This window comes from Prionailurus bengalensis, chromosome E1, assembly GCF_016509475.1.
Source record: "Prionailurus bengalensis isolate Pbe53 chromosome E1, Fcat_Pben_1.1_paternal_pri, whole genome shotgun sequence".
Classification (NCBI taxonomy): Eukaryota; Metazoa; Chordata; class Mammalia; order Carnivora; family Felidae; genus Prionailurus; species Prionailurus bengalensis.
The window spans coordinates 994937-1017456 of NC_057347.1; the positions used below are offsets into that span (position 1 = coordinate 994937).

Below are 22520 nucleotides of genomic sequence, written 5' to 3' on the forward strand. Positions count from 1 at the left end.
CTGCAGGGTGGCCAGGGAAGAGACAGAGGCTCAGAGAGGGTGTGGACCTGCCTGCCATCACACAGCAGCATGGCCGCAGAGCCAGTCACACACGTGCCGACAAAGACAACCGTGTGCTCGTCTGTGCTGGACTTTACGTTGGGGGTAAAAGGGCTCAGCTTGGGTCTGGCTAAACAGCAGCCCTGGGGCCATGCCGAGCACAGGGGCTCTGGGAACACGGAGGAAGGGGCCGGTCGGGGGTGCGGAGGGACGTCACTGAAGGACTCCCAGGAAGGTGTCCCTGAACCCGCACTCCCGGCCGTGCCCCGACAGAGCCCCGGTTGGCCAGCCCGGGACACGTGCTCCTGAAACGAACACACGATTATCTTGGGCTCCTGGGGACCCAGGTCAGCAGGCGGGAGCCCTTGTACGTGGAGCAAACAGGCAGGGGCTCTCTGATGCCGGGAAGCACGGGCCCCCTGTGAAGGTGGGTTCGCCCGCTGGAACTGAACACATTTCAAACGCACCCCTGCCATGGGCCAGATGCCACGGGCCTTCACTTTGGCTCCTTCTGGCGAACGGCTGGGGAGCTCCGGGGAACCCGAAGCCAGACCACGGCTGTAAACACGCGATCTGGTCCCTGACACCCTGGGGACTGTGGTGCCTTCCCACAGCGGCCACCCTGAGCCGGCCCCGTAAGCCTCACAGGGAAGCCTCCGGGGCCATCGCCCACAGCGATTCCAGCCCCCGGGCCCCTTGGCCGTTCGCAGATGGAGACCGCCAGCTGTGCGGACAGGTTAGGCCCCCTGGACCACAGGTGGTGCTACAGCCTCGCGGGGGTCGGCCAGAGCGGGCAGGACCCCGGGGCGGGATCATCCAGCCACTACCCCCACCCCCGCCGTAGGTACAGGTGACACTTGGGACCCGAGGACCAGAGGCCTGGTTCAGGGACCCGCTCCCCTGGCTTCTCCCACCAGACCAGACCCACCGCCGAGCCCAGGGCGTTAGGGAACCAGAGTCCAGGTGAGAATCCCAGAGAAACTGGCGTTAGCGCCTGATGACCCAGAAATGCATCTCGTGCAACTCAGACTCTGGCCACACGAGCGCGGCACCACGGACCGGGGAGCCCCTCCCTGGCTCCCGTCTACACTCGCTGCTTGGGGCCCCTGCCTGTGGCCCCCACTCACCCTTGTTGTACAGCGTCCCGTCAAAGTAGTAGCTGCCGGTGTAGAAGCCCGTGGCATGCTCGATGAGGTGCCGTACCCACGTGTTCCCGGCTCCCGGGAAGCTGGACAGAGCCACGAACACCTTGGACTTGGTGGGCAGGAACCTCCGGTCCGTGCAGCGAGTGTCTGAAAGGCCAGAGCTTGACCACGGACCGCCCCGCCAGGAACTGCTGACCCCAGACTCCCACTTCACAGACGGGGAAACTGAGGCCCGGGGAGGGGGTTGCCACCTGTGCCTCGGCCGCAGAGACAGCCCCAGTGATGACGAGACCTCTGCGCACCACGGCCCCAAGATGGGACCACCCGCCACCAGGCCAGGGATTGTGCCCAGATGCCCCCCCACCCACCGCGGCTCCGCACGCGGCCCCGGGGCATCTCCAGACCCGCAGGGCGCAAACGGGGGTAGAGCCTGGGGGGGGGGGGGGGAGGAGGGGAGGGTCCTCGCGGTAGGAACTCACCCTGCACGGGCGTCTGGTAGACCTCGCAGTACTCAGCCTGCCTTGGGGCCTCAGGCCCCCGGCCACACAGCGAGCTGTCCACGGCGTCCCGAAGGCTGAACTGAGGCGTGGGGTAAGCGCAGTAGCACTCCCGGCCCCGGAGGACGGCCAGCGGGAACTCCTGGCGGGGAAGAGACGCATCCGGGGTGGGTGCGGGGCCTTGGCGGCTCATGCCGGGAGGCACACGCGGGTTCGGCGGGGATGACGAGGCCCATCCTCCCCGTCCCACCCCACGACCGGCTCCTGGCCTCTCCTGCAGTCCCCTGTCCCCTCTGGGAAGGCCGCCTCTGCAGAGGACGCAGCGGGGGCGCTGGGCGACCTCGGACAAGGTGCCGCACCTCTCTGGATTTCACCACCGAACACGGGCAAGGAGACCGCCTTGCTCGTTTGTTTTGGGGACGGGACGAGGAGGGTCCCACACCTGCAGGACACTCAGGGCACTCAGCCCCACTCGCCCCTGCCTGCCCGCGCCTCTCGGCAGCCCGGGAGCGTCCAGGGAGGGAGACGGGAGGCACGGGAAGCGTCTCGCAGCTTCAGCAACGCCGCACAGACCTTTTTATTTTTTGCCCACAGCAAAATCTCATAAATAAATAAATAAAAGAAAATCAATAGTGTTTTCTGCGTGTGGTTTGGCAAAGCCGAGGATCTCTGTCCACGCTCAGAGAAGTCACCGGGCCGGGCCCCGGTTGCCGGAGGGCGACGCGGAGCCTGGGGTGGGGGCTCCAGCTCGCTCGGGCGTGTTCCCCGCCCCCTCCCAGTGTTGGAAGCTTGAGAGCGGGACAGCCCCGCGTGGGCCCAGCGCGTCCCAGGGGCCCCTGCTCCCATCTCAGGACTTTGCCGTCCTCGGATGCTCGGGGCACCTGACAGTTTGAGTACTGAAATTCTGCCCGCGGGCCCCCCTCCCAGGCCCCCAAAGCCCAGGATGGAGACCACCCCCCCTGTTGGGTGTGTGACGCTCTTTCTAGGGCAGACCCACCGAGAACGGACCCCTGTGAAGATCCCCCGCCGCAGCGGCCCCAGCCCTCACCGGTCACTCGCTCGGCCACGGGGCCGGGGCCAGCCAGTGTTGGGGTGCAGGGCCGGGGCCTGGATGGGGGTGCAGAGCAGAGCCTGGCAAGCCCTCCAGCAGTTGCAGCAGGCCCCCCCCCCCCCACCATCCCTCAGCACGACGTGGAATGTGTCCCCACCCGACGTTCTAACCCAGCCTCAGAACGGGCCTGTATCCGGCGACAGCACCTTTGCGGACGTAGTTCAGGTAAAATACGGCGGGGGAAGGGGGGGCTCCAATCTAATCTAACTGGCGTCATCGTTAAGAAAAGATTAAGACACAGATGGACAGAACACCGTGTAAAGACACAGGGAAAAGACCATCTCAGCCCACAGGCCTGAGAAGAAACCCCCCATCTGGGGCTTCTGGCTTCCAGAACCGGGAGAAACAAGCCTGTGTCACGCAAGCCCTCATCCGTGGGACGTTGTTCAGGCAGCCTGGTGAGCTGTGACACCGGAGTCCTTACTGGTCCACACACGGCAGGCCCGTGCCCACCTCAGGGCCTTTGCACCTGCTGTGCCTTCGGCCTGGAACGTCCTGCCCCCGGGCACCCTTTTCCAAGCCTACTTTTCAGAGAGGCCTTCACTGGCCACCCCTTTTCGTGCCTCTGCGCCCTTCCCACCCTCACAGGACCCCTGTGCCCTTGCTGAGCTCTCTGGCTCTGCTTCACTGCGAGGTGGAGGTGGGACTTCGGGACCACAGTGAAACACTCTGCTCCGCAAGAACTGTCCAGTCTGCTCTGATGCACACGCAGCAAGGCCCCCGGCGGTTCCCTCACACGCGCGGTTCGTCGGCCCTCCCCACACCCTCCCTCCCGCCAACGGCCACTGGGCCGATCCAATCTGTCCCACAGCGTCCTATGGACAGGATCCCTCGGTGCAAACTTGGCATCTGGTTCCCTTCGCTCAGAATCCGTGTGCAAATCCCCAGCAGAGACCACGCCCCAGAGAATGCCTAACGGATGCCCGAGGGACGAACGGCGAAGGAGGGAAGGAGCTAATGGGTGAAGCGCCCCCCCCCCCCCCCCCGCCGACAGGTGCTGGTAACACACTTGGGGGTGAGCCCTCTGGGGTCGCCTGAGCCCCAGCTCCACCTAAGCCCTCCTGCCACCAGGTTCCCGGGCGCCGGTGTCCTGGACGTCCTGCTCAGGGACGAAAAGGCCAGCACGCGGGACCCCTCGCCAGCTGCGGTGGCTGCCCCGCGACCCTGCGCCCCACCCGGCAGCGACCCTGGCCCCTCCGCTCCCTCGAGTGGATTAAACGGTCAAGTTCCCTGTCGTGGGCGGAGCAAGGGGGGACTGGAGACAGTAATGCGGTTTATTTACAACATAACCGCTTCAGGACATCACCGGATTCCGAAAACACAGAACAATTTTCAGCCCCTTGGGGATTTCTAGGACACGATTTCCATGAAAATTAAATATTGATGAATCTCTTCTCCGCCAGCCTCCCCGCTGCCCCCTCCCCCACCCGGGCTTCAGAGTCAGAGGAGAGAGCGTGGCGATGGGAGACGGAGGCAGGAGGTGGAGGACAGAGACGTGGGGCTGTTTCCCTCACAGGGACAAAGCGGAGCCTGCTCGGGGGCATGGGGTCAGGGGGTGCACGCCCCCCAGAACTGCATGCGGGGCCTGCCGTGCGGGGCGGGGGGCTGCCTGTGGGCAACGGGCACTGGGTCACAGCAAGAGCTGGGCTCTCCGTACGCGAGGGGTGGTCGTGGCCGGGGGTCAGGGAGGGGACGTCCCACCGGGCCATCTGGGTCTCATCACCTCTGTCTCCATCCTCCTGGAGCGCCTTTCGCAGGGTCTCCAGGATTACAGGGAATTACAAAGACGTGAGATTTCAGAAGGGGAAACTGAGGCGTGGAAGCAGGGGCGAGCTGCCCAAGACCTCAGGCTGTGAGAGGGCGAGCAGGGACAGAAGCTTCTGGACTCCCAGCCCCGGGTTCCGCCACACACCACATTCAACTCCGTGGACACGGACACACGAACAGTGGGGTTTTTGGTGAAATCTTTGAACCAGCACGGAGCTCACCGTGAGCCTTCTCTCCGGAGGCCGGTCTGGACATCCAGGCCCAAACGGGAGAGATGCTGCGGGAAGAGGGCGAGTCAGGGTGAACGGGAGCCTGTCTACTGAGCCTGTCACTGAGCGTGTGTCCTCCTGCGTGGCTGCAAAGTGGGGGCCGTGTGGGTGGAGGGGCAGCCATGGAGGCAGGACCTGTGGCTTCGAATCGCATCCATGAGAATCCATGAGAATGCCACGGCTTGGGGCCATGAGACTGGCCAGGACCTCGAGGCGGGACGTGGCCATGTAGGGACACGTGCCCGGGTCACTGACTCTGAAGCCACCGTCCACGGTCCATCCTCAGAATGGGGCCAGAAGAGTCGCTTCTCAGAATGTGCCGTAAGGCTCACAAGCACACACAAGAAATGCACAAATCCTTCACTCCAGCGATTCCAGAAACGTCTGATGACACAGCCCGAGGAAACAGCTGGGACCCTGCTCACGGGTGGGCCTTCGGGAATGAGTTCTATACAACAGCCGGGCAGCAAAGGCAGAGCCCAGAGGCCCAGCAGTGGGGGGCGGGGGTCCTGGCAGCCACGCGGGACACACCCAGCCCAGGGAAGACACGGAGGGAAAGGTTTAATCTTCAAGAAACGAATCCCCATACACTTGGAATACAAGACCAGAGGACGTGAAACCTCATTGGTGGTTTTCTCTGACGTGCTACAGTTATAGATGAGGTTTAACTGTGCGTCTCCAAATTTTTTTAATTTTCAAAGATAGATATGCGTTACTTCTGTAACCACCAACCCCCCACCAAAAACCGGTAAACGTTCTTTAAAGACACACGTAGTATAACGTGGACAGGTTTAGCACAGAAAGGGCACGAAACACAAAGCCGTGCCGGACAACGGCCTCCTGAAAGGACAGCGCAGCCTTCTCGCGAAGGGAAAACGTCCCGACATCGAGGCGGTTAATCCACAGAACCCAGACCCGGACAGACCCAACCCCTGGCAGAGCGGGGAGGCGGTGGGCCCACATGGGACCAGCTGCACCTGCCGGGATCCAGGCGGGTCAGGCAGGGCCACGGCGGCGCAGAGAACAAGCCGGCCTGCCCACGGAGCTGGATTCCCTGGGCGGCCCGGCCGCGGGGCCCGCGCACAAACACCGGGGCCCGAGATCGACCACCCCAGGTCCAGGCTGGTGGTGGGTGAACACCTGAGCTCCCCTGTTCACCTTCTTCTGGCCCAACGGAGCAGGTGAGAGCGTCCGCGAGAACGGAGACGGGCGGGTGTCTCCCCACGACCCCCGAAAATCCCACGAGACCACTTCACTATGTTCACACTCCCACGACACGGACCCCTGCCGGCAGAGTCAGGCCGTCCGGCCGCGGAGAGCACCCCGAATTGTTCTTTTTCTGCCCAGCCACACCCCCGGAGCTCCCTGAAACCTCACTACCGACCAGCAAGCCACAGTAGAGGCGATCCTCCGCGCCGGGGAGGGGGAGCTGGGAGACGACCCCCTCCCTCACTGGCCTTCCTGAAGCCCCACCGATCCCAGCCGTGGCTCCACGGTGAGTGTCCTGCACCACAGCCCGTGAAGACACCTCCGGTGGCCGTGTGGCCCGCTGCGCGCGGTACTCGCGTCCTAGGTGTCTGTACCTTTCCGCCAAATCTTCCGGGTTTGTGGCCTTGGCGCCGCTGGCCTTTCTGGGGCGTGGCGCTCGCCAGGGGCGGCTTCGCCCGCAGGGGACAGTCCGGCTGTCACACAGGGTGGGGGAGCTGCCGGCAGGTGGTGGGTAGGGGCGGGAGGTACCGACTCATCCTAAAACGAGGATCTACCCGAAGCGCCTTCTCTGCGCCAGGAACCCCGCCCTGGACTGAGGCGGGAGCCCCCAGACTCCGGCGGAAACCGCACGAGGGCTGCCCGGAGGGGGGACGCCCCGAGGGCGAACCCCGTTACACGACGCCCCGGGGCGTGCCGAGGGGCAGGGGGCCGCGCGGTCCGGGAGCAAACGCCACTCCGCTGGGTAGAAGGTGGCTCTACCTGGACGCGGCAGCCCCGCCCACCTGGATCCGCCCCCTGGCTGCGACCCCGCCCCCCCGGCCGGCCGTCCCCGAGGGTCCACACCGAGCACCCGCAGGGCGTCTCACCTGCGGCCGTGGAGCTCCTTCCACGTCCGCCCCGCAGCACACGGTCACGGCGCCCTCTTTCCGGCCTGGGCGTGGCCCGGCGCCCTCCGCACACACGCAGCCCCCGCCCCCTCGCCTTCCTGGGGACACGCCCGCGTCCTCCAGCTCCGCCCCTTCCCGAAGCTGCGGACGACCCCCAGGCCCCTTCGCAGGCTCCTGGCGCCGATCTCGGCCCCTCCCCGGCTGTGACCCCGCGTCCCCCCGCCCCGGGCTCTGCCCGCACCCCCGGGGGCGAAAACAGCCAGAACGCTTAACAGCGGGCAACTGGTTAACTCTGCAGGATGGATGTCCGCGCGGGGGACAGGGGACCGGAAGGCCCCTCGGTGCTAGCACGGAGCGGTCCCCGAGACCGACCCTCGGCCCAGAAACAGGAGCTGCCCCGTCCCCTCCCCCCGATGCCACTGGGAGTGGGGAGGGCAGCACAGGAAGCCCAGCGTGGTGTGGAGACTGGGCCCCGCCTGCCCCACTTCCCGGAGCCGGCTGGTTCTGGGGGCATGTGGGGGTCCCTTTCGGGGGGGGGGGAGTGTGTCCCCTCGGAACCCCGGGAGGTTAAAGCAGGTCACGCGGGGCACCTCCAGGTTTGCAGACTGAGGCAGCCTGGTCTGGACCTGCCTGCAGAGTCCCCACGATTCCGGGTGGGGGAGGCTCTCGGGGGAGGGGAGGGGGGGGTCTGTGACGGCAGGTGTAGTGTCCCCCTACCCACGGCATGCTCCTGTGCAGGGGAGCAGGGGCCCCGGCCAGTTGTGAGCCCGAGGGCACCCCAGCACCTGCAACCACTGGAGACGCAGAGACCTGCGTCAAAGACTGTGGTCCGGGAGGACAGTACACACGAAAGGCTCCATCTGGGGTCCAAGGGATGCATCTCAAGAGGAACCAGGGAGGGTGCGTCCCTCTGGGTTCCCCAGCCTGCCTCCTGCGCCTCCCAATCTGCAGGGTCAGAACCACGGGCCCAAATGGGCCCAAATGCCGGCTGCCCCTGGTAGGGGTGCCGTGACCTCGGGCAGCATGCTCCAGCATCTCGACCTCTGTTCCCACTGCTACAAAGGCAGAGTCCCAGCGCCCACGGCTTCCTGCCACCCCCCGGGGGGCCACTCTGGGGCTGGCCGCTGGACCCAGCCCCTGACCTCCATGCTCTGCGGGTCTCGTCACTTACGAGCCCCATCTGGCCTTGACGGGCATGTCCCACCCAGAGCTATGGTGCGAGGCAGGGACAGTGGCCTTAGAGCCGGGCCCAGCCTCTGCAGAGTCGCGCACCTCCCGTGAGCCCGGGCTGGGCCAAAGGTGCACCTGTGCCCACAGTCCCTGAAGCCAGGTTCAGGGCCCGGCCCTGTCCCCGATCCCCGAGCCAGCACGTCTCACTAACAAACCCCATCAATTTAACAACTGACACCTGTGTCAGAGCTCCCATACGGGAAGGCACGGTCCCGCCAGCCTCAAATCCGCCGACCGCGCCCCTGCCAGCCTGGGGGACCCACACTAGCCACGGCCACGTGGCCCTCCCTCTCCTGTCTCCTCCGTCCCAAGACTCCGCATCTGGCACGGCACCTGCCCCTCGGCCTCCCGCCCCCCGCACCCCCGCACACACTCGTTACAGGACCTTACTTTCTGGGAACAAAATCCCGAGCACGCCTCCGCTGTCGCGTTGGGCTGCAACAGGGAGTCGGGGAAGGCGTGGGTGCCGTTCTCTGGCAACCTGAAGCATCCGCGGTACGTGACGGTCCTCCCTGCGGGGACAAAACGGTTTCTGGTGAGAAATGGTGCCCGTCGCCGGGAAACGGTGGCTTCGTGGTCTGAAATGGGTGCTAACATGCTCAGAGGGGCAAGTTTCAAGCCAGAAAGCAGACCGCCCCAGAGAGGGTGTGGGCGGGCCGGACTCTTGAGACCGCGGTGCCCAAACCTTGTCACTAGCGGTCACCCTCGTCACAGGGGCCACGTGGCTGCAGCTGTTGACCTCAGGCCTGCTTCTCCTGCCAGCTCTGGGGATGGGGTCCATCCTTTCTTCCTTCCCTCTCTCCTTCCTTCCACAAATCTGGATCAAGCATCCCTTACATGCCAGATTCTATACTATGTGACCCAAGAGGCCGGTATTCTGGAAAATTCTATGTTCCCACAGCACAGGTGTGAGAACTACATCTGTTAATGTGAAATCCCGCCACCATCCCCCCCCCCCCACCAACCGCTGTGCGGCCAGGTCAGACCCGCTTGTTGTCTCTGATCCTGAATTCCCACCAGGCCCCACGAATGCTCAAGCCCGTGTTAGAGGAAGCCTCCTGCCACGTTGTCATCCAGACCTTCTGGTGGAAACGTCCGGCCCCTAGCTAGCTTCCTTGATGAACCTTCTGGAATGTTTCGGCTCCGAGGGCTTGTGCCCCTTCCGCATTCATCAGGGTTTCTCAGATGCCTGCCTCACTCTTGTGCCCCCCACGCCCCAGCAGCAGCCGGCACCCCCGGAGGCGTCTCCGTGCACAACTGTGGAACAGGACCAGGCCTGGGGCCCGAGAGCCCGCCCGATGGGCCACGGCTCTGTGGCCTGGGCACCAGGGCGCGGCCCCTTCCCCGACTGCGGCAGGCCCTACAAGTGCCCAGCGAGTGGACGGCAGGGGACGGGGCACGGGAGGCGTGGGGTAACCCCCCTCAGGCTGGTGGTTGAGTGGCGCCGGCCGTCTGTGCACGGCACCGTGTCACTGGCGGGGGAGAGCCCGCCATCCCCTTGCGCTCAGGGGACAGTCCAGGGCCTCCCGGGGCACGAGGGCTCCTCCAAGGTGAGGCACTGCTGAGCTGCACTTCTGGGCACTCACTGCCCAGGGGCGCGTCCGTTCGCCCGGTTCGCTCCGGTTCTCCACGGACAGGCGTCGACGAGTGTCCGCTGAGATGACGGCTCATCAGCGAATCCACAGTGCGTGGTCAGGACCTCCACGCCGTCGCGGATGCCCGTCCCGAGTCCTTGATCGCATCCTGTCTGAACACAGACACACCACGCACGGCGCCAGCACTGGCTTTCACGCTCATCCAGTCAGAGCAGTGGGGCTTCCATCCCGCTGGGCAGGTTTGCTCGTGGCACGGAGAGCCGGGGACCCCCCTACAGTCCCGGCCCTTCTCCAAGCTGGGTCCCGGCCCTCCGGGAGCATGCCACTGCCGGGAGGCACTGTGGCGGACGCTGGGCGGTCCCACCTCAGCCAGGGGCGAGGGAGGTCTCCCAGGTTCTGGCTTCTTCCCACTCCCAGCCTGGCCGTCCCCATCGCGACAAGGACGCTCCGACGTGGGCAGGTATTTTGGAAAGAGGCTTTCGACGATCACGTTATGTGGATCCGGGCTGAATCATCTTGCAGTGAGGATGCATTGGAGTTTCAATCGCACCTCGCTGGGCACTTGCAGTGGAAATTTGGGGGGTTCGCTGTGGCTGCCCGGAGCGTCAGCTCACTGCCCCTCGCGGTTGGTGACGGCCTCCTGTGTCCTGTAATTTGGGATCGTAAGCTCATCTTCAGTGAGGAATTATCTACGGGAGCTCCATTCGCCTGGGCCGGTGGTGCAGCTCTAAAGAGACTGCATTTGCTGTGTCGGTACCTCCACGCCGCCGAGAGCCAACTGTCAAGCCGGGGCATCGGGACCAGGCAGGCGGTTAAAAAATCTGAACGTCAAGCAAAACTCACCCAAATGCAACCCTGCAATTACAAATTCTTAGCAAGGGTTTTGCTTTGTTATTGTTTTGTTTTCAATTTCACCTCTAGCTGAGGTCAAAACACATGGGTTTTTGTACCCTTTCTGAACTGGTAGGTGGTATTTTCTTTTGAATCTAAGATTGCACAGATTTATACTTGACTGGAATTCTGTGCGCGGAGCTCTCAGTCCAACCCCACCCCACAGGCCCACAGCCTCCTTTCCTGCCCGACTTGGACGCTAAACCCTAAGCTTCACTTTCCTTCTTTTGGTGGGAGCTCAGCTGCACACAAGAAACAACAGCTAGGAAACTTCCAGACCCTCCGGTAGGCCTCACTGCTGCAGATCTAGGTCTGCCTGGGCACTTCACGGAAGAGACTGGAACCAGAGAGGCAGACCAAGCTGCCTGAGGCCACACGGCATGTCCCAGACCTACCTGGGCCGCCAGATCAGAGTCTCTCTCCCGCCAGCCCACAAGGAAGCTATGCCTGGCCCTGAGCCCAAGCAGCCCTTCGCAGAGCCTAACCGGCCCCTCGCCGCCACGTGAGCCTGCCCCCCAGTCCGCACGCGAGCTCGCCCCCCGCAAAAGCCTTGGGATAGAGAGGGCACAGATTCTTCCCAGAGTCCCAGCCGGTGTCTGGAGGAGGCGCTGAGGGCGAGGAGGCGGGGCTGCGGGAGAGGAGGCGGAGCACAGTGCGGGGAGGCGGGGCTGCGGGCGGGGAGGCGGGGCGCAGCGTGAGGAGGCGGGGCTGCGGCCGCGGAGGCGGGGCGCAGCGCGGGGAGGCGGGGCTGCGGGTGCAGCGCGGGGAGGCGGGGCTGAGGGCGGGGCGCGGCGCGATGGGGCGTGGTTGAGGGAGGGACACGGGGCGGAGCCGCACACTCACGCTTCCTGGAGCCGGGCTGCAGCTCCTGGACGCGGTACACCGACAGCCGGCCGACGCCCCCGCACGCAGAGCCTTTCTCCCCTTTGCACTCGTGGTTACAGGCCTCCGGCCCGACGCTCGTCACAGGGAGCCGGTTCCCGCAGTAGCACTCCGCCCCCGCCTCCAAGCCCGCGTAGACATAGGACCTGCCGGGAGAGCGCCCTGCTGAGCCCCTGCCCAGGTACCGCAGCACCCACCGAGGTCTGGGTCAGGATGGTCTCGGGTCAGGGCTGGGGAGGAGGCGGGGACCGCGGCGGTCAGCACACGGCTGGCCTTAGGGGCGTTTTCAGCCGGATGTGAGGGTCATCGGCTGAATGTAGGGGAGCAGCTCTTCCTTGTGATAAACGAATCCCATCAGCAGCCCCCCCACCCTTGCTCTGGTCACCCTGAGCTTTGTCCCCAAGGCACCGCCTGCGGGAGCTGCGGGTCCAGTGCCACGGTGCGCTGTGTACCCGCTCTCAGCTCCGCAGGGCCAGAGACCGATTCTGTGGCACGTGTCAGTCCCCCCGGTGCAAATATCCCAGCGCAGACTACTTCAGCCATGGAGGGCGCAGCCCCGGGCTCACGACATTTACAAGGCTTCAGTGCCCGGGCTGAGATGGCACGAGTCTGAAGCACCTGCCGCCAAAGGCACGTGTCCTCTACCTGCTCCCACCGTGATGGGGACCCAAGTAAGCCAAGATTACAAATGGGACCTGCTGCGTGCCACACGGGATGTTAGCTCTGGAAAGGGGCCCACAAACCCAGACTGATCCCCATCCGGCCGCATGCTAGCCGTGTGGCCCCAACCCCCACTTACTACCGCCCAGTCTGTCTCCCCAACTGCCGGAGAAGGAGAGGACACCGTCGCTGTCAGTTTTAATGCTGTCCGAACTGTAGAAGCCCCTCCGAGCAGGGACCCGCCCTTTCCTTTCTGGGCCTCGGTTTCCCTGTCTATAAAATGGGCACAATTAATTGCAACCAACCAGAAGGTGGTGAGGACTTAAGTCACAGCAAATGTGGACAAATCTAATGTCTGAGAAACAACACACGAGGAGCCCCTGCCGCCTCTGGTGCCCCCGGCTCCCGAGTGTGAGCACGCATGCGTGCACGCCCACAGTGAGCTGGGTGCCTCGGCGGGAGGGGCCGCTCCAGCCACACTGCTGCTGTCTGCTAACAGCAGGGGGAACAGGCAGCAGCAGAATCAGCGGATCTGGCTGTGGAGCCCAAGAGAGAAATAAGCTTCTCCTGTGGAGCTAGAAGGGTCCCCGGAGACAAGCGGGCAGAGGCCCTTTACTGCAGTTGAAACACCGGAGGAAACCGAGGCCCAGGGAAGGAGGACAACTCACTAATGTGGCGGGGAGCCCCTGCTCTCCCTGCGAGCCCGTGCCCTCGTCGGTCGCCCGCGGTCTGATCCGTCCAGCTCCCCGGCCGCCACGGACCGCCTCGCTCGGGGACCGTCTGAACCTCCTTCCCGGCGGACTCACACTCACCGCTCAGCGCACGCATCCTGGCAGTGGGAGACGGTCATCTTTCGCAAGTCAAAAAACACGGCCCCCTTCAGGGTTCTGTCCCGGCCACTGTCACTGAAGCATCCGACGTACGTACCTGCGGGAAGCACAGCAGAGACTCAGGCCCCGGGGACGGGAGGGGTCCTAGCCGTGGGACACCCCCCAGGACTGACCAGCCGGCCCAGGCGCTTCTCAGAGGCCCCGGAGACCAGGCTGCGGCCTCACCTTTCTCCGTGTCTCTGGACCCCTCCGCCTCCTTCGTTTCCTGCCTCTTTCCTCGGTTAACGGCCCACCGTCCCCACAGACGCCTGCCAGGGGCTGGCGTCAGCCTGAACGCCTTGTTCTTCTTCCGGCCCCAGCTCACCACGTCTGCTGGCTTATCACCTCCCCTGGACCCCTCCCCGCCATCCCTACACGCCCTAGGTTTGGAAAGGCCTCCCTTCACAAATGTCCTGATGGGCGGTTTCTGTAACCTCCTTATGACCCAGAGGGAAGAAATCAGTTACGGAAAGTCTGACCTTCGCTAAAATAGAGGACTGGCAAAGGGGAAGAGCTATTTCAAGAAAACACCTGCGGTGCCGGGGGGACGTGTCAGCAGCGTGTGCGGAATCGACAGCACCGAGGGACGGCTGAGCCCTCACCCGTCCGGGCATCACCCCTGGAAGGGGACACGGGGGGCACGTGATCCCGCCAAGCGGTGGTGCTGCTGCCCCCACGGTAACATGGCAGAGGGAGCCTGGAACAGCCCTGCCTGTCACCCCGACTCGGAGGGGTCTCCCAGAGACACCCGGGGCAGGCACGTGCGGTGTGTGGACACACAGCCACATTGTGCAGGAGCCCACACGGTCCCACGCCACACGCACAGGCCACGGGCAGTGCCGAGACGTGGACGGGGCGCCCACGATACAGACGCTGCCCGTCTCCCCCAGGACGTCCCACAGGACTCCGCACGGCACACGCAGCCTCCGAAACTGGGCTGCCCCTGGGGAGGGAGGGGGACGCGCCCAAGGCCTCCCGCCGGCGGCGGCTCCCAGATGGCTCCACGGTGGGATCACCCACCAGGCCGGGAACCCCGAGGGCAGGCGAGGCTCCCGGCTGCCCCTGCCAAGATCGTGGCCCCAAGCAGCGTCCCTGGTCCCCCTGCTGAGGGGTTTGCAGAAGCGGACCCACCAAGCCCGACTCCTGGGACTGAATCCAGAACAACCGTCCTGTCTGTGAACACACCTGACGCCACCTCTGACCTCAGCTAAGTTACGGCCACGTTCTGTGCCTCAGTTTCCCCAACCGTCCAACAGATAAAGGCCCACCCACATGCCTCACCCGGCACCAGCCCCTTTCTTCCTGCCCACCCTCTGTTTCCTGCCTGTCCTTGACGGGCGTTCCCGACCACTCCAGCCACCGCGGCCACCCCTTGCTCCAGATTCTTAGATTTTCTGACACGGGTCAACACCCAATGACGACGATAATGCTTATCACTAACTGCTGTTGTTAAAGCTGCTTTATCCCCATGCGTCCCGTGTCCACCAGGGCCCTGCTGGGTCTGGCACACCGTCAGCACCAGCCCCCCCCACCCCAACATCAGGGGTGGCCCAGGGCTCCCGAAACCAGGCCGACATGCTCCCAGAGGCCGGACGCGGCTCCCGGGCCCCGACTTAGGAGAGGCAGAGCGGGGGAAGGGGAGCAGGTGGCAGGGTCGGTCGAGGCACGCAGACACCTCACCTGCAGGACATGGGCGCGGCGGGGGGAGCAAAGGTCACCCTTGTCAAGGTCTGCCCGCCGGGATGAGCCTGTGTGTCCCCTCAGCCCCAGGACGCCCATCACACGTCGGGCCGCACCTGCTCCCGCTCAGGACCCGGGACCCCCAGGGTCACATACGTGTCAGCACCACTGAGACCCGAGTGGCCGCAGCGGGAATAAACGCCTATCCTTGGCCGGCTTACTCAGCGAAAGAAAACTAATATTTGAGAAATTTCTGGCGTGCTGCTCGGCAAAGAAGAACGTCTATTACGGTTTTCAATTAAACATCCAAAACATAAGCTCGGGGGTTGTTAAACATTTATCACCGTTGATGGGAAATTAACCGAGAGCGTGTAAAGGGGGCCGGGCTCACGACCCCGAAGGCCGAGGCTGGCGGGTGTGGAACGTGTGTTTGGGGGCGGGGTGAGGGGCACGAATCTAGGCCCCTCACCCCCAGGCTGCGAGGCCTGGCCCGTGCAGCCCCCTCCCTGCCTGTGCCTCAATTTCCCCATCTGTAAAGTGGGCTCGTGGCCCCCCGGGCTCACAGAGGGTTGAGAGGGGACACCACCTCCTCATCGGGCGGCCGTCTGGAGGCGGAGGTGAATGAGTTCTTGGGCGGGGACGGCCATCCCTGCGGTCCTGCGCTCTAGCCGGCGGACTGGAAAATAGTAGCTGCACAGTTAACACGCGAAGGAGCGGGAAGGGGAGCAGCCGGGCCTGGGTCCTCCGGACAACGAGGTACAGCCGGCGTCCGACGGGGCGGCCAGGTCTGGGGCGGCAGGGGGCGGGGGTGCAGGAGGCCCGGGACCCATGCGCACGCTCCAGCGGCGAGGGGGAGGGGAGCCTCCCTCCTGGAAAAACACCGAATGACTCCTCCGGCTCTGACAGAGGCGAGGGTGTGCGGCGGAGGAAGGACGTCCGAGGGACACACTGGGACACATTCTGAGGCGGATTTATTACTTTCGGCTGAAACGGAGGCAATGCATTATTGTCTGTGACTCCGCATCTGTTCATTTGCACATCAGAATGGACACGCCGTGAGGCTATTAACGATGGCTTTGGAGATATTGGAATGTCTTTGGAAATCACTATCAATAAAAAACAAACTGGCTACGGAGAAGTTACTATTTCTCCCCTAGTAAACTTACTGACATTTTATTCCATTATGGATGTTGTCCAAGGTATAATGAAATGCTCGGTGATTGATGGGGCCTCCTGCGGCTTCCCGGGCCTTGCAGGAACCCCTTTCAGGAGCATGGCGGGCTGCCCGGCCGCAAAGAGACGCCCTCTTTGTCTGCGGCCCCAGCAGCTGGCCCGCAGGCCGCCATCCGGTGTGAGGAGCCGGTGGGGGGAAGCGGGGGGGGGGTGCTTCCAGGCCAGCGCCCCCTCCTGTGAAGCTCTCCCTCCAGCCCCCTGACACCACGGCCTCCCCGGAACACAAATGTATCTTCACGCTCTAGGGGGGGAGCTCAAACCTGTTTTAACAGCCTACAGCAGAGGGGGCGCTGACCCGCTGACCGCTCAGGGCCCCCAGCATCCTGCAGGGGGAGCCTCAGACTCCTGCTGCACCAGCCACTAACCCTTCACGTGCTGGGTCATGGGGAGGCTGGGGGTCGCTGGGGAGGAAGCCAGAGAGCTCCCACGGGGCATCCCAGGGGCTCGGGGAGGTCACCGGCCCAACCGGCCCACAACGGCCAAGACCCTGCTGCTCCGTGCGACCCTCCGGGCCCGTGCAGTCTCTCCCGTCTCCTCGGCCGTCGCTAGACCCCGCCCACGGCTTCTCTAGGTCCCTGGACACAGCTTGAACCCAAAGGTGCCCCCAGGGCCGTAACTGGGTCGCCCGAGCCCTGCCCTCTGCTGGCTACGTTATAAAGACCCTCGGCCCGTGCCCCAGTCCTGTGGTGCAGATCTGGTTCTGCCCCCACCCTGGGCTCCTCGAGTACACAGAGGATACTAGACCGGTACAGGGATCCTCAACAAGACGGACTGAGAAACAGCGGGGAATTGCAACAAATCTGTTCAAGGTCACAGAATCAAAACCCGGCAACACCAAGACAGAAACCCAGGTCTGTTTTCAAAACCTGTGCTCTTTCCATGGCTGCCTCTTGAGGACTCCGTGTTGACTTTGTCAGCCATTCACATTTTAGTCTAAATGAGTGGTGGTGTAGTCTGCCTAGAGACCCAGCTTCCTGGTGTGCCGGGGCGGGTCTACAGAAGGCAGGCCTGTGTAATGTGAGCTGCAGGATCAGTTCCTTGTGTCCCCCTCATTCTTGGGCAGAAGCCTCGCTGAGGAATCCCACAGCAAGGGCTCCGACCTCTGTGACCTCAGGAGAAACTGCCTTCCGTGGAGACAGGAGCATAGCATCCTCCGGGCTTCACTCACTATCGGGGTCGTTCCTCCCCCACCACTGACTCGAGGGCCACCGGGCTCCTCCCTCCCTTCCCTGGACCGTCTCACCTCCTGAACACAAAGCCAGACTCCCAGGCCCTCGTTCCCCACCAGCCGCACCCAGGCTGCATTCTGAGATGCGCGCCCCCTCCGAGTCCCTTCCCTGGCCGCCTTCTCTTCCCTGCCTCGTCCCCACTTCCTGCCGGTGTCCTGGGGCCACATCCCAGGCTGGCCACGGCCACGGGGAACGCAAACGCGGGCAATGACCCCGGCAACTGTGCCGCAGGCCTCCGTATCGTGTCTCCCCCGCCCGCGGGCCTCCCCCGCCCAGGCAGCCACAGGGCCGGACCATCGAGCGGCACCCCCCCAAGCACCCCTCCCCCGCCGCCCCGCCCACGCGAAGGGCAACCGGGCCCGGGCACCTACCTCGTCCCCCGACGGCTGGCCCGGGGGCCTCGGGGCGCAGGGCGGGCGGCCCCTGGGGGTCGCCCACCAAGTGGTGGAACCAGCCTCGCCGCGGCTGGCGCAGCTCTGGGTTCCGGGTCCGGAGCCAGCGGGGGCCGGGCCGGGCCCGGGCCGGGGGCCCCCGCGGCACGTCCACGCCGAGCGGCAGGTCCGGGCTGACGCGCGGGGCCCGCAGCGCCCGGCTGTCCAGCAGGCCGACGCCCAGCGCCACGGCGGCCACGGGGAGGGCCTGCAGGGGGCCGGGGGCCCGGGGCCCGGGCGGGAGGGCCACGCGCGCTCGCTGCAGCAGCAGCAGGCTGCCCGTCATCAGGTAGGCGGCCGACAGAAAGAAGAGCAGGAACCGCGTGCGGCGAACCAGCTTCTGGAGCCGGAAGGAGGGTTTGGCCATGCCCCTGGGCGGCAGGGCTCCCGGCCGGGGCCCCGGGCACGGCTCCTAGCGCCCGGCCGGGGGGCAGCCCGGGGTCTCCAGAGGCCTCATGCCCTCATCCTGACGCCCGCCGCGCTCCCGCCCCGCTTCCGGCAGGTGCTCCGACGACTCGGTCACGCGGCTCCGGCCACGGGGCCCCGCGGCTGCGGCCTCTGCCCCAGGGTCGCCGGCCTCGCCATCGCCGAGCTCCGGGATCTGGAAGAGCAGAGAGCGCGCGCTGACACCGACGGAAGGGCCCACCGCGGCCCCCGCGCCAGGGCCGGGAGCCCCTCCGCCCCAGGGCCCGGCGGTGCCGCAGGAGCACCCGGCGGACGGGGGGGCTCGGTCCCCGCCCGGCCGCCGGCCGCCGGCCGCGGAGCGACACCGGCCCAGTCGGTTAGGCCCCGGCCTCCCCGCGCACAAAGCGGGCGTGAGGCCCTCCACTGGGGCAGCGGTGAAGGAAGGGCTCAGGGGCGGCTCCGCACCGAACCCTCCTGGCGTATCATCTCATTTAACCCTCGGGGCAACCGACCAGCCGGGTGGACACGGTCGCAGCCCCACTTCACAGGTGACGCAAAAGGAGGCCAAGGCGCACAGCCGGCGAACCGAGGAGCCCAGCTTTGGAACGGCGCGTTTCAGAGCCTGTACCGCAGACGGCCCGGCCAGCGATGGACGCCAGCACGCACAAGGGCGCCCGGCCCAGGGCGGGAGTACCCAGCAGGCGCTCGATACATGTGTGTACGACCTGCCGAGTCCCTCCCGGGTGGGCACGGGGACGGCAGGCTGTGTTCTGGGACCTGCGTCTGCAGAGGCTTCAGCACAAGAGAGGGGGTGGGGCCGCACACCTGCTACGGAGCCTGGGGCACCTGGTGGGAAGGCAGCAGGGCGCCCGGAGCGGCCTTCAGGGCTGCCCCTCGCTGCCCCGGGCCCCCGTCGGCGGTGCCTCTGAAGTGCGCTGCGAGGGGCCGGCGGGGGCCCCTGCAGCTGCCGGGAGCCGGGCGGCTGCTCCCGGCTGCCCCTGAGCACAAGGACAGTCTTGTCCCGGGAAGAAAAGCTCCCAGCAGCGTGACTAACGTGGCCCGGGACCCCCGCCAGGCCCCGCAGCCCCTCAATGACCACTCTGTGCGCGGGGAACAGCCAGCCTGGTGTGCGTGGAAAGACAATGTTTGGGCTCTTGTGGGCTGGCGTTCCCGGGGCGGCCAGACCGGCACCACCCTTTCCAATTCAACCCCCAGCCTCCACGACCTGAGCCCCCGAGAGTGCAGGGACCCCCCCGAGGCTCGGGCGGGGGGGTGGGGTGGGCTGGATAATCAGCAGCAGACAGATTTAAACTCTGAGCCGGGAAGCCATTTCGCCTGGGCCTCCAGACCTTTTATTTTCTCGTTAAGCTGGTGCACGCCAGGCCCGCCCCGGCCAGCCTCGTCAGACTTGTAAAACCACAGAGAAAATCCCAAGAAATCCTGCCTGATCTCCCTGCCTCCAGCCTCGGCCCTCCAATCCGCCCTCCGCGAGGCCGCCAGGGTGATCCTCCTAATGCACAAATCTGATCACGGTGCTCCCCTGCTCAAAACCCCTTTCCGTAGCTGCCCGTGGCTTCTGGGATAAACTCCAAGCTCCTTAGCGTGACACACAAGCCCCCATCTGGCCTCGTCTCTTGCCAAGCCCCTTCCTTCGGCTTCCCGTCACACGTGCGTGCAAGCACGCACACATGCCCGCACCGAGATCTGGGAGGCACCTGAGCAGTCCTCCTCGGCACCTCCTGTGCCTCCACTGCCTCCTGTGTCTCTTCCACCCTCTCGGCCCAGGGAATCCCTGCGTGTCCGCCAAGGCTCAGCCCGGTGTCTCTTCCTCCAGGAAGCTCTTCCTGACTACCCCCACCCCCACCCCGCCACCACACACACACTGGTGCTGACCCCTGAGCCCAGCAGTCAGCACCTGGGACAGCTGGGCCGTGAACAACTCTGGGCCCGGGGCCGCCCCCAAAGCCTGCCCATTCCTATAATTCTGGTGCCCGCACGAGGCCTGGGCAGCGCAGGTGCCCCGAGACCCTTGTTCTGAGTACACTTTGTAAAGTGACTGAGCGGATACGGTGACAGGCACATCCCGACACCAGGAACCTGATCCTGTGGGGCCTGAAGTCAGAAAAGCACGGGGACACAGAGCAGCCCGGCTCCTTCAGGCACAGGGACGCGAGGGCGGCCTGGTGGCCCGTCCACGTTGTAATTCTAGGAAGGGGGTTTCCAGGTCTGCTCACAAAGGGCTCCCGGTCACAAGACTGGGATTCTGTCGGCGAAAATAAACGGGGAGAAGGGAGGCCTTGCCGTGGAAAGGAGAGGCTCAGAGAGCCGGGGCGGAGGGCAGGCGGGTCAGCAGTTCGGGGTCGGGAACCACGGTGTGTGGTGGGTCCCGTGCCGTGCCGGGCGCAGGACTTGGAAACTGGCCACAGGAAGCGAGGGGTGGCCGGGGTGCCGTCAGGGCCCATCAGTCAGGATTCGAATGACCACACCCGGCTTCCCCAAGGACCCCCAAAGTCCCCCCCAGGGCCATCCCGTCCCAGAGGGGCCTCCCGGTCTGCGGAGGGGGCCTGGACGTGAAGGTGGGGACAGCCACTCTCAGGGTCCTATAAAGCAGTGGCCACCCCGGACCTTGAAAATCACGCAGCTGGTTCCGGGCCCAGAACACCTGCCTCGGGCAGGGCGGGGGCTGGCATGCCCTGAGCGTGAGAAACTCGTCCCCTGCCCTGGACCGCCAGTGTCACACTTGCCGTTGACCCCTACCCCCTACCCTGTCGCCCGTCCTCCAGGCTGCTGGTCCCTCCAAGCAGGGCCCCGGCCACACCCCCAGATCCCAGTGCACAGCCAGCAGCTTGGGGATGGAAAACGTCTCTGGAGTGACCGCAGGTGAGGGCAGCCTGGGGGACCTACAGCCGCCGCACAAGGGGCTCCCGCCAAGCCTTGAGGTCGGCGGGACCTGCCAGCCCCCGGGGGCACACCCACCACGGCCTGTCTGCATGGCCGGGAGCCCACCCCACGCTGCCAGCGCCTGCTCGTTTTCAGTGCTCCCCACCCCACCGGGGCCGTGCTCCTCACCTGCCCCATCCCGGCTACTCCGCACGCCCTCCCTCCCCGCGGGCGCCACGCTTGTCCCCATTTGAGAGCCACAGCCACCAAGGCCCCGCGGTCAGACACCAGGGCTAGCCCGCCCACGCCGGCTCCAGCCCCACACCGGGCAGGACTATTCTGGAAAGGAGCTCAGGGCGCCCCCACCAGCACCTCTGAAAACAAGCCAGGTCCAGGCTCGGGGAGACGGTGCCGTGCATGGCGTGCCCCCCGCCCCCGGCACACACCCCTGATGTCGCCGTGGGGGTCAGCGTTCCGCCCTCCGGGCCCCTCCTCCGTCCACTCTGCTCTTCCCATGGGGCCCCTCCCATCTCGGAATCCAGCAAAGTGCTTCGGGGGGACGGGGTGGACATCAGCCCGGAGAAGGGCAGGCAGGGCCTGGGGGAGGGTCGCCCCACTCAGGAAGGAGGGAGTCGGGGCAAAGGGGCTTCTGGGGGGGGTCTCGGGAGGGAGCTGGGGCCTAGCGCAGGTGGGGACGGGAACACCCGAGCCCTCTCCTGTTACTTTGCTGCTGGCTGGGCCCCAGGGCGCAGCAGGTGCCCGGCCTGCAGGTGGGACCGGGAGTAGGACACAGGCTCCCGCCTCTCAGCTAGGCTGAGGGGTCCGGGGACTGGGCAGGTGACGGTGGCAGTGGGGAGAGGAGAAGGGCAGCCCGTGGGGCCTGGGGGCTGCACAAAGCCCTCGGAGAGGCCGGGGCCTGACTCCCGGCCGCCGGGGTTCAGCCACGTGACTGCCTCCGTCCCCTCCCCGGCCAGAGAGGACAGGCGGTGGCAGGTGAGGAGGGAGACTCCAGAGGCCCCCAGAAGCATCTCCGCACCTGTGGCCAGGGCAGTGGGGACGGGGACCCTCTGGGCTCAGAGCCACGTGCTCCCAGTCGGGTGAGAGCCTTAAAGACAAAGGAGCAGGCCCAGCACGTCGCCCTCCCGATGAGAGACGGGCGGTGGGGTCCCAGCAGCTGAGTCCCAGCCTCCGGGACCCGCGGCCGGCACAGTGGGGAGGGGTCCTCAGGTCCACATGAGCCTCCAGCTGGGCTCAGGGCTCTGGATTAGCCCTCCTCTGTCTTTTCTCACCCCTGCAGGCCTCCGCCCTGCTCAGCTCCGTGCACATTGTGTGGATACTCCCCTTCTCGCAAAGGCCAAGCCTAAGAAAGTGATCTTTCTAAAGAACGAAACAGTAATGCTGCAGCCTCCAACGTGTCCGCAGGACTCGGACGGCCAGGCCCAGGCCTCTCGGTCTGACCCCCAGTCTGCCAGCCCCTTCCTCTCAAGGGTCCTTCCAGAAGGCCGTGTCCCAAGCACAGTGCCCCCGGCCCCCGTGCCCTTCCTCGTACGGCTCGCGCATGCTTTGTGGCCATCAAGGTTCAGGTCCGATGCTCCCTGAGGCGGAGCTCGA

General features: G+C 65.4%; 1 protein-coding gene across 3 annotated transcripts in view; it reads right to left on the reverse strand.

Moving 5' to 3' along the window:
* Positions 1 to 22520, reverse strand: part of WSCD1 (WSC domain containing 1) — a 29642-nt gene that overhangs the window by 4690 nt on the left and 2432 nt on the right. For all 3 annotated transcript variants that reach the window (XM_043582747.1, XM_043582746.1, XM_043582748.1), the window contains exons 2-7: positions 17565 to 18225; positions 12995 to 13109; positions 11484 to 11668; positions 8545 to 8666; positions 1664 to 1823; positions 1167 to 1331 (exon numbers count right to left, since the gene is read on the reverse strand). In XM_043582747.1, the coding sequence (XP_043438682.1) occupies positions 1167 to 1331; positions 1664 to 1823; positions 8545 to 8666; positions 11484 to 11668; positions 12995 to 13109; positions 17565 to 17991 (1174 nt within the window). In that variant the 5' untranslated portion in view covers positions 17992 to 18225. The remainder of the gene's footprint in view (positions 1 to 1166; positions 1332 to 1663; positions 1824 to 8544; positions 8667 to 11483; positions 11669 to 12994; positions 13110 to 17564; positions 18226 to 22520) is intronic.